The sequence below is a fragment of the Lathyrus oleraceus genome, chromosome 5 (assembly GCF_024323335.1).
Source record: "Lathyrus oleraceus cultivar Zhongwan6 chromosome 5, CAAS_Psat_ZW6_1.0, whole genome shotgun sequence".
Classification (NCBI taxonomy): domain Eukaryota; kingdom Viridiplantae; phylum Streptophyta; class Magnoliopsida; order Fabales; family Fabaceae; genus Lathyrus; species Lathyrus oleraceus.
The window spans coordinates 252,790,741-252,803,351 of NC_066583.1; the positions used below are offsets into that span (position 1 = coordinate 252,790,741).

The window sequence follows — 12,611 nt, forward strand, 5'->3', positions numbered from 1 at the left end:
CATCTAAGTCATAAAGCCAGTTATTGCGGTTGTGAACACTCGTTCTCTCATGGTTAGGCAAGGTAAATAGTCGGACCACTTCGTTATTGATTAAATAATCAAAAGTATCCGGCCCAAGGTTTCCTATGATTCTATGATCAAAGCAAAATTCGATATCCATGGGTCGGATGTTTCCAAATGGTACATGCTCGTAAAGTGGACGTCTAAGTCCGATGGCGTCTGCTATCATGGTTACTAGGCCACATATTATTATTGGGGTATGATTGTTCTTAGCAATGTGAACAAATCTTTCCATCATGAATGTCACGATATTGACATGTCAACCTTGATCGACACATAGCAAGATGAAAAGTTCATCGCATGACACTATGGTGTTGTTCTCTTCCTTACCAAACAGGGTGTGGGCCAGTATTTTATGGAAGTAGCAGATAACAGGGTTATGGATCATTTGTGAGTGCATCTCATTCGGGTTAGGGTTGGAATCTCTAGTTAAGCTACCCCAAAAGTCATCTAGGTCGATGTCATCGATTAGTTCCTCCTGGCGGGCAGTAAAAACGAAAGGGCCACTAGGAAATCCTAGGAGGTCAGCAAGGTCTCGACGGCTATAGGTGAAGTCCATGCTAAACAGCCTAAAGGATATCAACCCTTTGTTAAGTCCGTAACCATGCTCGGGGTTGTAAACCAGGGAGCTAAGGAATTCTAAGGTTAGTTCATGGTAAGTGACAAACCGTCTCTTAATAGCTGCATTCTCCCACCCTAGCTGGTTAAACATAAATATGATGCTATCTCAGATACCTAACTTATCCATGGTAGGTCCATCATAATAAATTGATAATTACATATCCTTCCGAGCTAGATAATCATACCGCCTTCTCTGAACTCTGCCTCTGAAAACTGTATCTACTTGTTGCATGATGAAAGTAAGTAAGTAACTAGTTAGTAATTTTCCTGTTTATCAGTATCCAATATGTCTAAGTTAGTAACCAGAAGCAACAAGAATGACTGCAAAGAATCAAGAAGAGGGGAGCAAAAGATAAAGAAAAAAAATCAAAGAAGGAAAATAGTTTGTAACAAAGATAACAAAAAAAAGGAAAAGGGGTGGGTTGTCTCCCACTAAGCACTTTGTTTAATGTCGTAAGTTCGACAGTAGCGTCGCGGTGTACTAGGTTTGGGGTTGAGCGGGCAGCTCTATAAGTCTGAGACTGTTCGAATAGTCTCTATTTTCAATATTATGATAATGCTTTAATCGCTGCCCGTTTACTATAAAAGGTTCACTGTTCCTACCTTTTATTTCTATCGCACCGCTTTTGAGGACTTTGGTGATCTCGAAAGGGCCGGACCACCTAGATTTAAGTTTTCCTGGAAAAAGTTTAAGTCTTGAATTGAATAGTAGCACTATGTCGCCGACATTAAACTCCTTCCTAGAAATGTGTTTGTCATGCCATCTTTTGGTTCGCTCTTTGTATATCTTGGCATTCTCATAGGCGTCCAGTCTCAGCTCTTCCAATTCGTGAATGTCCAAAATTCGTTTCTCTCCTGCGGAAGTGTAGTTTATATTTAGGGTCTTAATTTCCCAATATGCTTTGTGTTCTAATTCCACAGGGAGATGACATGATTTACCATAGACTAGTTTAAAGGGTGTGGTTCCTATTGGGGTTTTGTAAGCCGTCCTATAAACCCACAATGTTTCGTTTAGTTTAGATGACCAGTCTTTTCTGGATATTCCTATAGTCTTCTCTAGAATTTGTTTTATTTCTCGATTCGAGACTTCGACTTGCCCGCTAGTTTGTGGGTGATAAGGTGTTGCTACACGGTGTCGGACTCCATACTTCAGAAGAAGTTTTCCAAAGATATTCGATATGAAGTGGGAGCCACCGTCACTAACTACTAGTTTTGGCACACCGAATCTAGGAAAGATGATGTTCTTGAATAACTTAATTACTACTCGTGTGTCGTTTGTCGGAGAGGCTACAGCCTCGATCCATTTTGAAACATAGTCGACAACAACGAGTATGTACTTATTACCAAAAGAAGCTGGGAATGGTCCCATGAAGTCAATCCCCCATACATCGAAGACTTCTACTACTAAGATTCTTGTTTGTGGCATTTCATTGCGTCTTGAGATGTTGCCAGTGCGTTGGCACCGGTTGCATTTTATAACCGCGTTATGGGCATCTTTCCGTAGAGTGGGCCAAAAGAGGCCTGATTGCAAGATCTTAGTACAGGTCTTTGAGGTACTTGCATGCCCTCCATAGGGAGCGGAATGGCAATGAGAGATTATATCATCTATTTCATCCTCAGGAACACATCGACGGAAAATACCGTTGGTACCTCTTTTGAAGAGTAGAGGTTCATCCCAGTAGTATTATTTTAGGTCATGGAAGAATTTCTTCTTTTGTTGGTAAGATAGGTCCTGTGGAAGTATTCCTACAGCTAGGTAGTTGACAAAGTCAGCATACCATGGCAGCGTTGCATTCGCATGTATTTCTTCCACGAATTCTTCTATTTCTGTATCGTTTAATGTTAGTTCAGACATATCGCTTTCCATTTGGGCTATGACTCGTTCGTAAGGGAAATCATCATTAATTGGGATTTATTCAGGTTTATTCCCTTCGATTCGTGATAAGTGGTCCGCTACTATGTTTTCAGTACCTTTCTTATCTTTTATCTCTAACTCAAATTCTTGTAAGAGCAGGATCCATCTTAAAAGTCTTGGTTTGGCATCCTTCTTACTTAGCAGATATCTAATAGCAGCGTGGTCGGTATAGATGATAATTTTCGCCCCTACTAGGTAGGAACGGAATTTGTCTAAAGCAAACATGACGACTAAAAGTTCTTTTTCAGTGGTGGCGTAGTTCATTTGGGTTGGATCTAGTGTTCTACTTGCATAGTAAATAGCATGAAGCTTCTTATCCTTTCTTTGTCCTAGTACTGCGCCTACTGCGTAATCACTCGCATCACACATGATTTCAAAAGGTAATCTCCAATCAGGTGGTTGCATTATGGGTGCAGTGATTAAAGATGTTTTTAGTTGGTTGAACGCTGTTAAGCATTTTTCATCAAAGATGAAATCAGCGTCTTTCATTAATAAGCCCGTAAGTGGCTTGGTAATTTTCGAGAAATCTTTGATAAAACGCCGGTAGAAACCGGCGTGTCCTAAAAAGCTTCGTAATTCTCATACGGTTTTCGGAGGTTGAAGGTTCTCTATGATTTCGATCTTAGCTTTGTCTACTTCAATTCCTCTGTCAGATACCACGTGACCTAACACGATTCCTTGTTGAACCATGAAATGACATTTCTCCCAGTTCAAAACGAGGTTTACTTTTACGCATCTTTCGAGTACCATTTCAAGGTTTGATAGACATCCTTCAAAACTCTGCCCACAAATAGAAAAATCGTCCATAAAGACTTCCATGATGTCGTCTATAAAATCGGTGAAGATTTCCATCATGCATCTTTGAAATGTTGCGGGAGCGTTGCATAATCCAAATGGCATTCGTCGGTAGGCGAATGTACCATAAGGGCACGTGAAGGTAGTCTTTTCTTGGTCGTCAGGATGGATTGGGATTTGAAAGAATCCTGAATAACCGTCTAGATAACAGAAGTGAGAATGCTTAGCCAATAGTTCAAGCATTTGATCAATGAAGGATAGAGGGAAATGATATTTCCGAGTGGCTTTTTTTAGTTTTCTATAGTCAATGCACATTCTACTTCCAGTCACAACTCTTTGTGCTATAGACTCGCCCTTCTCGTTCTTAACAACTATAACACCCCCTTTCTTGGGTACTACATGAACGGGGCTAACCCATTGACTATCGGAGATCGGGTATATGATTCAAGCATTTAGAAGTTTCTTTACTTCATCCTTGACTACCGTACTTAGGATTGGGTTGATCCTTCTCTAGTGTTCTCTAGAGGTTTTACAATCTTCCTCCATTATAATGCGATGCATACAGATAGAAGGACTTATTCCTTTTAGATCGGCGATGTTATATCCTAAGCAGTTGGATATTTTCTTAGGACATCTAGTAATTTCATAGTTTCCATCTGTCCCAAGTCAGCGTTGACTATTACTGGTCTTTTCAGTTCAGTGTCTAGGAATTCGTATCTTAGGTTCTTTGGTAGTGCTTTTAATTCTAAGTCAGGTTTCTTTGGGCATGGCATGTGGTTGGGTGTAAGTGCTAAGCATTCGCTTAGACTTTCATTTTGGTATGGTTCATGCCAATTATCGTCTTCAAAGATTGGAGGGATTTGGATTTTCATTATATCAGAGTATGTGGTTTCTTGCATCTCCATCTCTCTCACGCACTCGTCTATGACATCGAGTAGATAACAGGTATCCTCTAAAGCTGGCGCTTGTAAGAATTGGGTCAAGATGAATTCAACCTTTTCCTCTCCAACTTCGAATGTCAGCTTACCTCTCTTTACGTCTATTATGGCTCCGGCGGTAGCCAAGAATGGCCTTCCTAGTATGATAGGTGTACTGGCATCTTCTTTGATGTCCATGATTATGAAGTCTGTAGGAATGTAAAATTGTCCTACACGTACTGGGACATTCTCTAGTATACCGACATGATATTTGATTGAGCGGTCAGCTAATTGAACAAACATCTTGGTCGGTCTTAATTCTCCCATACTGAGCCTTTTACAGATGGTTAAGGGCATTACACTAATGCTGGCTCCTAGATCGCATAGAGCTTTGTCTATGACGAATTTTCCAATGACGCAGGGTATGGAAAAACTACCTGGGTCTTTTAGTTTGGGAGGCATGTTATTCTGGATTGTTGCGCTACACTCTGCAGTAAGTGTAACTGTTTCATTATCCTCAATCTTTTTCTTATTGGATAGGATTTCCTTAAGAAATTTGGCATAGGAAGGCATTTGTGTGATGGATTCTGTAAAGGGTATTGTAATGTTTAGTTGCTTCAGAAGTTCAACAAATTTCCTAAATTGACTCGCAGTTTTAGAACTTTTGAGTCTTTGAGGATATAAAATGGGTGGTTTATAAGGAGGTGGAGGCACATAAGGTTTCTCTTTCTCTTCGGCCTCTTGGGTACTGTCTTCTATTTCCTTTGGTTCATTCACCTGCTCAGTTGAGGTTTTATCTGGTTTTTGGTACATGGCAGGGTTTTGGAGTCTTGGGTCTACGGGTCCGTCTATTTCTTTTCCACTCCTCAGTATGACGGCATTTGCATGTCCTTTTGGATTAGGTTGTGGCTGTCCAGGAAATGTTCCAGCTGGAGCGACTGTAGATGCTTGATGTTGAGCCACTTGTAAAATCTGTGTTTCAAGCATTTTATTGTGGGTGGCTAAGGCGTCTACTTTGCTCGCTAGTTTTTTAAGTTGCTCGCTAGTATGTATGTTTTGGTTCAAGAAGTCTTTGTTTGTTTGAGCTTGGGTAGCTATGAAGCTTTCCATCATTAATTTGAGATTTGACTTCCTAGGCATGTTAGGAGCATTATTAGCTGGCTTTTGATATCCAGGCGGAACAACTGGTGCTTGGCCAGGTGCATACAGAGCGTTGTTATTCTTATACGAGAAATTAGGATGGTTTTTCCAACCTGGGTTGTACGTATTCGAATATGGATTTCCTTATGTGTAAGTGTAGCTTTCCAATTTTTTCCAACTTTGGTCCTTTATATAATGCCTTCATAGGTCTTGGCGGTTGAGAAATTAAAGGAAGACTGGTTGAATGAGGAATCCATGGGGGAGTCTTTCTCTTGGAGAGAATTTAGGCACGTTTAGGTGCCTCTGGATGACTGTTTCAAAGCGTAAAATCTGGCCGTGTGACGCTCGTCATGGGCATGTGACGGTCGTCACAGGCTGGGTCATGACGGTCGTCACATCAACAATTTCTGCATTCTGGTTTTCTGCTTTTTCCCGTGCTTTCTCATCTGTTTCTTCTTCTTTTTCTTCCTTTTCTACATTTTGCTCATTAATGCTTGGAGATTTAAATACCTGCAAAAACAACTCGAATACTTGCGGAATAATCGAAATATTAATTAAAACGGTATGATCTTTGAGTGTAAATCAAGGCAAATATCTGATGCATTTTTCGCGTTATCAAAACTCCGTATTGGTTTGAGATCAACCATTGGAAGATCTCTGTTTAGGGAGAAGACTAATCGCTTTAGCCCTTGTTCATTGTTTGGTTGGAAGTTTACCTTAAAATTTCATTTCCTTATAAAAGGAGGTTTATGGGAAAATTCTTCTAAAATATCTCAAGATATAATGGATACTCTCAAGATCAATTCTTGGGGATAGGAGAAGTCTTTTTGGCCAAACCTGTATAAACCTCCAGTGTCATCTGTCTTCCCTATCTCTTAATTTCTTTCATTAACTTTTATTCTATTCTTGTTCTCTACTGCTTTTACTCAGTGTTTTGCAAAAAAGATTTTCAAACTATTTTATAAAAGAATTTTTTGCTAAAAATGAATTTTAAAATAGAAAACAATTTACCCCCATCTTGTGTACAAAGTCTCAAGTCCAACAAGCTCTTTTTGCTTTGGCTCATTGAATGTGGAAGTTATTGGCTTGAACAGGGAAAAGGCTCGCCCCTTAATCAACACTTGCCAGTCCGTTTTCGGTTACAATCCAAGTGATGTTGATATTATGGATCATCTCAAGCTAGGGACTTATTCTGATAGTTTCGATTGACTCATGCCATCAAATATCTTTTGGGCTGATGAGTTACCACAAAGAAGTACTATTCTTTCAGAACCGACTGATGCAGGAAAATATAGCTGGTTGGATTCTGAAATATTGGGAACCCTATCCTCTTTAGATAATCCTAAGGCATTGAGGGATGCTAACGTAAAAGTGGGTCGTCCTTCTAATTAGTTAGTTCTTCCCGTGGAATAAGGCAAAATGATTTGTAGCAGTTTCGGGGAATGTTCTATCTTTCTACTAGTTCCCGTTTACTCGAATAAGTTTGTGGCTGCCCTTGATCGGATTCGAAGAGGAGGAGTTAACTTTTTTAAAGATTTCCTCCCCTGCTGCTTCATCCCAACACGTGGGTTTTGATAAATGCGTATAACCTCTAGGCTGGTTACCGGCTTTGGAAGCCCTCCTGTCGACTATTTTTCCACATTTTTCTCGTGGTACATACTTCATGGAATAATATTTAGGATCAAGGTCATCTCACTACGTCAGGATGTTCCCCGATTTAGTGCATACACCAACATTTGGAACAATTCTCGTACTTTAAAAGTTCACTCCACCTTATGTCAGGTTCCTAATGAGCTCCATCTTCCTGTTGGTTTCCAACACTTTCCTCTAAGTACATGTACAAATAGGTTTCAAAAGTAATTTGCACGAGTTTACTTTAAATAGGGCCATCATAAGTATGTCATTTCCATGGACTTTCTTACTCCCAAAGAGATTAAGATGAAGGAAGATTTACATGCCTTATATGAGGGTCTCTAATATGAAGAGGGGTTTGGCCCTTCTGAGGTAAAACCATCCATGCAGAGGAAGCACTTGATTCATGCCCATGCTATTGTGGGAACAACTAGTCTGGAAAGAAAATATATTTTTGGTGAGGATGGAAAGTCATCCCCCATTGGCCCTTTTTTTCTTTAAATGACTTACTTTTTTCCCTTTAAGATAAGATGACTTCTATGAAGAAAATCTTCCATATGGCTCATGAACAGGAGGCTAAGTTCGGCATTACAACTTCTTTGGCTCAAACTCTTACTCCTTCTCCTACCGAATATGATGTTCCTGCCACCACTCAAGCTTCTACTTGGACGATTACCATAAGATTCAAAGACCTTCTTTCAATCCCTCATATTAGTAATAAAAGTGTTCGGAGTCAGAACCACAACCCTCTTCAAGAGGAAAATTTGGACAAGAGGGATTGACTGTCTGGGAAGCCTCTATCAAGCTTATTGCAGCCAACGTCAAATCATTTTATCCTCTTCTTAAATTGTCGACTATTTAAGAGGAAAAGAAAGTTCATGGGTCCCCATTTCCTCTTGGTGCCAGGAATATAGGGCTTCAATCTTCTCTAGAGGTGGAGAAGAAGTCTCGCGAAGAAGTTTCCACTGTTGTTGCAGAGATGCCATCTTGCACTGAAAAGGCTATAAAGACTCTTAAGTATGATAAGGAGTCTCGAGAAAAGAAGACAGAGGCCTACGAGGGATAAGGTCAACGAGACACTTGACCAAACCCTCGAAGGGGTGTACAATGCTTTCAACCAATTGGACGATCAACTTGAGGTACTTCATCCGGGTGTCTAGGTTCTTTGCTCACAACTTAATTCACAGAAGGTGGTCCAGGATGGAGCCTTGGTGGATGATGATGACGGTCAACCCTAAGGCGGTGATGCATGACTTTGTATTTTCATATAACTTGAATTGAGTGGTATGCCTTGATGTTTCCCCGCCATATGTATGAGCAACACTATTTTATTTATTTACCTTTTTCTATTCGGTATCTTAATGTCCACCGTAGTTTGTCCAAAATTCTTCGTTGCTTTCTTGTTATATTAGTGAGGTTATTCTTGACTATGTCTCTTAGCTTTGAATAACAATCACCACCTCCACCACCATAAATAATCAAGCCAAGTCATCATTCTCCCTTACAGCCTTGTTGTCTTCCCTTGGGCATGACGGTTTAAGTTATTCAGAAGCACTTGTTTTAGACTCCCTCATGAAAAATAAATTGATCAAATCTATTAGAACTAAACCTAACAAATTCAAGTTTTTGTCACTTTAGTCATCTTGGTAAACATGTTAAATTGCTATTTGTTGATTCTCATAACTCTACTTGTATTGCATGTGATATTTTACATAGTAACGTATGAACGTCTCCCGAATTGAGCTCCTTAGACCATAAATATTATGTTTTCTTGATGACTATCTGAATTATTTGTGGACTTTTTCAATTTTAAACAAATCTAGAGCTTATTCTTTTTTTCAAAAATTAAAAACACATATCAATAGTTAAAATATTCAATGAGACAATAGTAGAGAATACATGAATGATCGATTTCAAATATATTGTAAAGTTAAGAACATTCAACGTGTCTATGTGTCCAACATGCGTTGATGTAGTACACTCCAATATTTCTCCAAAAATTCCGATTGTTTCCATACACTAAATTTAACCCATAAATTGAGTTGTCGAAAAAATATTATAAGTCTTCTAAACTCAGACAAGTCCAGCACATAAAATGTGATGTCTAAGGTTGATTTCATTAGAGAGAATAATAATCTAGTTACATTAACTGATATAAGATATGTCAACTTTCCTATGCACAATCATGCACCAACCAACCCATAAGAGTTGTTTTTGGCCTCTCTTTAAAGCTCAATGCAATATATTTAATTTCCACATGACTAAGCAATCATGGATAAAGGGGTTCTGATTTTAGTCCTGAAATTGCTTGCTCCTCTGTCTCTCACCTCAGCTGGCAATCTCTGAGATGCTTTGTAAAGAGGGTTGCCAGAATCTTGTCTTAGCTGTGACTGTAACACTGGCAACATTATTACTTGATGAACTTGTCTTTGCTCGCGCTCTTTCGTGTTTAGTTTCCTGATATTAACATAATTATTGAATATAAGTATAGTTGATATGTGGAGATTGATAATAATTTTAAAAAATTACTAAATTAAACACAATCACAAGTAGCTCTGTCGATTTCAGACACAGATATTATATAGACACACATTTTTTCAAATAAATCGGTGTTATATAGCATATAACTAATAGATCTCTTAAAATATAGTACTAGTTTACATCCTTGTAAACCTAAAATCCAATGTTAGTTCTATAATCAAAAACAAAAACTGGTTTTTACCTTGTTGTATTTTGTGTCAAACTTGATTGGTTTTTTCTCCTTCACCAAATCTGGCTTATGAGCTGCTTCTGACATGTTCTGTCTCATCTTTGCTTGTTTCTTTTCCCTTATACCCTTCATAACCTCTGAAACCAACAATTAACCATTTCAATGAGTCAATCTCAAGTTAAAAATGCTCCATAGCATACAAATTCAAGGTATATTCAGTTGCAACTAACCTTGAGTTGTGATGAGTCTATAAACGTGTCCAAGAAGCAGAGTATCGTTCGGTTTAAGAAGCTTAATCCGAGTTAATCGAACTGGGTCCATGTTGATTTTGGCACCATTATTATTTTTGGGACAATTTTGAATGTCCCTGTTTGGATACATTGTGGTAGAAATAAGAAGCGCAACACAATGACCAGGATTCATTTTCATAACTTGACTAGCACTCATAGATGAACAAAACCTCTCTACTTTTCCACTTGGGTGTTGTATCACTAGTGTTGCAGCATCAATTGCTTGACAATTTCCCATCTTTTCCTTATTCCTATAATGGAAGAAACTGCAAAAGAAGATGAAAAATGAGCCAAGAGAATGTTGAAACCACTTTATATATAGCACACACTCCCTCAATCTCACAACTACTCCCTCTGTCACTTCTTTTATAAGCAAAACATTATATATATATACTCCATTTTTTAAGACTTTAATCTAAGAAACACTGACACATGACAGACACGACACATACACAGTGATTGGAGGTGGAATCAGACAAAAACATCAATCTTTCGGATACTAAACACGTTTTTAATATTAATATAGTTTAACTTAGATCTTAATTTCATATATATAAGGTCGTCTTAAATTTTCAAAAATACTATATAGATTTATCATGATTTGATTTTAAAAAAACAAATAAAGATTCTATTTTATTATATTTTAATCATAATAAATATTTTATAAGACCTTTTCATTTAACCTTGAAATTTTTTGTATTCGAAACCCGATTTACATATCCTCCAAGACGACAGTAAATATCAATGAGATATGAAACTTATTTTTCACTTTTGACAGTATGGAGGGCATAAAGAAACAGTTGGAAAATGAGAGAAAATTGCAACAGAAAGACATGGGTAAGGCATGTCAATTATTACCAAATTTGACCAAGACAAAACCATGAAAAAAAAAACTAACACGATATCAAAAAGTATGCACACGTGGCAAGCAAGGATTGGACGAATGAGAAAGTGAGGGAACAAAAGTGGGTCCCATGGTAGATGAAATGATGTGATATGCACCTCAAAAACGTTACATTCCCTAAAGTTTTGGTCCACCATGTTTTTGATTAAATGATCGACCCATATGTTTTCAATTCACTCAGTAATCAAATATATGTCCATGCATATGCATGTGATCACCTCATTTTCCTAACATCTGTTTCTGGTCGGTTTTGTTACAAAGTTATTATCATGTTTAATTCGCATGTTACCATAATGTATAATTTAATTTAATAGATATGTATATTTGTGTTAGTTTCAAAAGATTCCAACATGAATGAATAAAATAATGCATGTATCAATTGGTTACTGCTTTAACTTGGGAACAAAGATGCTGCATCAGTGGTCAAATAGCTATGATTTGTATCCCATGTTTTTCAACCACAACCACTACTGCTAATGATTATCACTGAATTTTGGATTGCATGAGGACTTAGAATTTCATCACAACTATTTAGACTTTTGAGACTATTTTTTATTTATTTTTTAATTGTTTTTTTTAATGTTTTCATTTTATCATGCTTCAAATTTGATTGAAACATGTAACTAGAAACAGAGGGTGGGAGTAAAAACAATATAGATTTGGTATTCAAATTTGACCTAACGTATATTGGTTTTTGTTTTTATAGGTACTTACCCAATATTCCTAAATTCCTTGAATATGAAACAAATCTTGTTAATATGTGTCGTTTATAATTTATTTTCATAAATTGAGTTTTTTTTTTAAGATGCACCTAATTTGATACGCATGTGTTCAATACTTTGGTGAGGGGAATTTAAGAATTAAGTTAGCATATTAACGATAAAGGAAGTGTCTAAATTTCTTTGAGGAAATGTCTAGATAAATTATTTTTAGTGTCTGAAAATAAATTTTAAAATATCAACGCAATACTTTTCTTTTAATATAGATCCTTATTGAGCAAATAATATGTGTTGTGTTTTTAAAATTATAGGAGATTCCGTCCACTCTAATTGATAGGAATATTATTTTGGTAAAGTAGTTTAATAACTGAAATTTAGAAGAAAAAAGTCAATATAAATTCTAAAATATACATTGCATTGCATTACCCGAACTCTCACAATACTCCTTAGGTAGATGTGGGTATATATTTCGAGGCCCATAAACCATTTATCTAGAATACAAGCATATCATTTTCAAAGGTTGTGTGAGATGGTATTCACTGTATCGTGTGAAACAAATATCAATTGACAACATGTTTACAAGTGTTTTTAGTAAACGATCACGAGTTTAATTCACTTAAGAGATTAATTCAAAAAATCTCAAGGACAATTTATGCAAGAGAAGAATGCAAAGAAAAACATGTGTGACTTGGATTTAAATGCTTGAATAATGATAAACCGGACGCAATCAATATGCTTTGGATGAAAATAATAAACAATAAAGAGAATAAATGACATTAAAGTAGATGCTTAAAATACAAAAGATTTGCAGAAACTTTAAAGAGTGGACGCAAGCTCACTTTTCTCACAAACTATTTCTCTCTATGACTTGGATACTTTAGTTCTAAAGAGAATTAGTGAAAAATTGT

General features: G+C 37.1%; 1 protein-coding gene across 1 annotated transcript; it reads right to left on the minus strand.

The window, feature by feature from the left end:
* Nucleotides 1-8,943: 8,943 nt before the first annotated feature.
* On the minus strand, nt 8,944-10,446 carry LOC127083594 (uncharacterized). The gene is made up of 3 exons (XM_051023905.1): nt 10,021-10,446; nt 9,803-9,927; nt 8,944-9,537 (listed from the first exon to the last, which is right to left on the minus strand). Exons 1-3 carry the CDS (start codon nt 10,316-10,318, stop codon nt 9,409-9,411), a joined length of 552 nt encoding a protein of 183 aa, XP_050879862.1. The 5' UTR covers nt 10,319-10,446; the 3' UTR covers nt 8,944-9,408.
* Nucleotides 10,447-12,611: the final 2,165 nt, after the last annotated feature.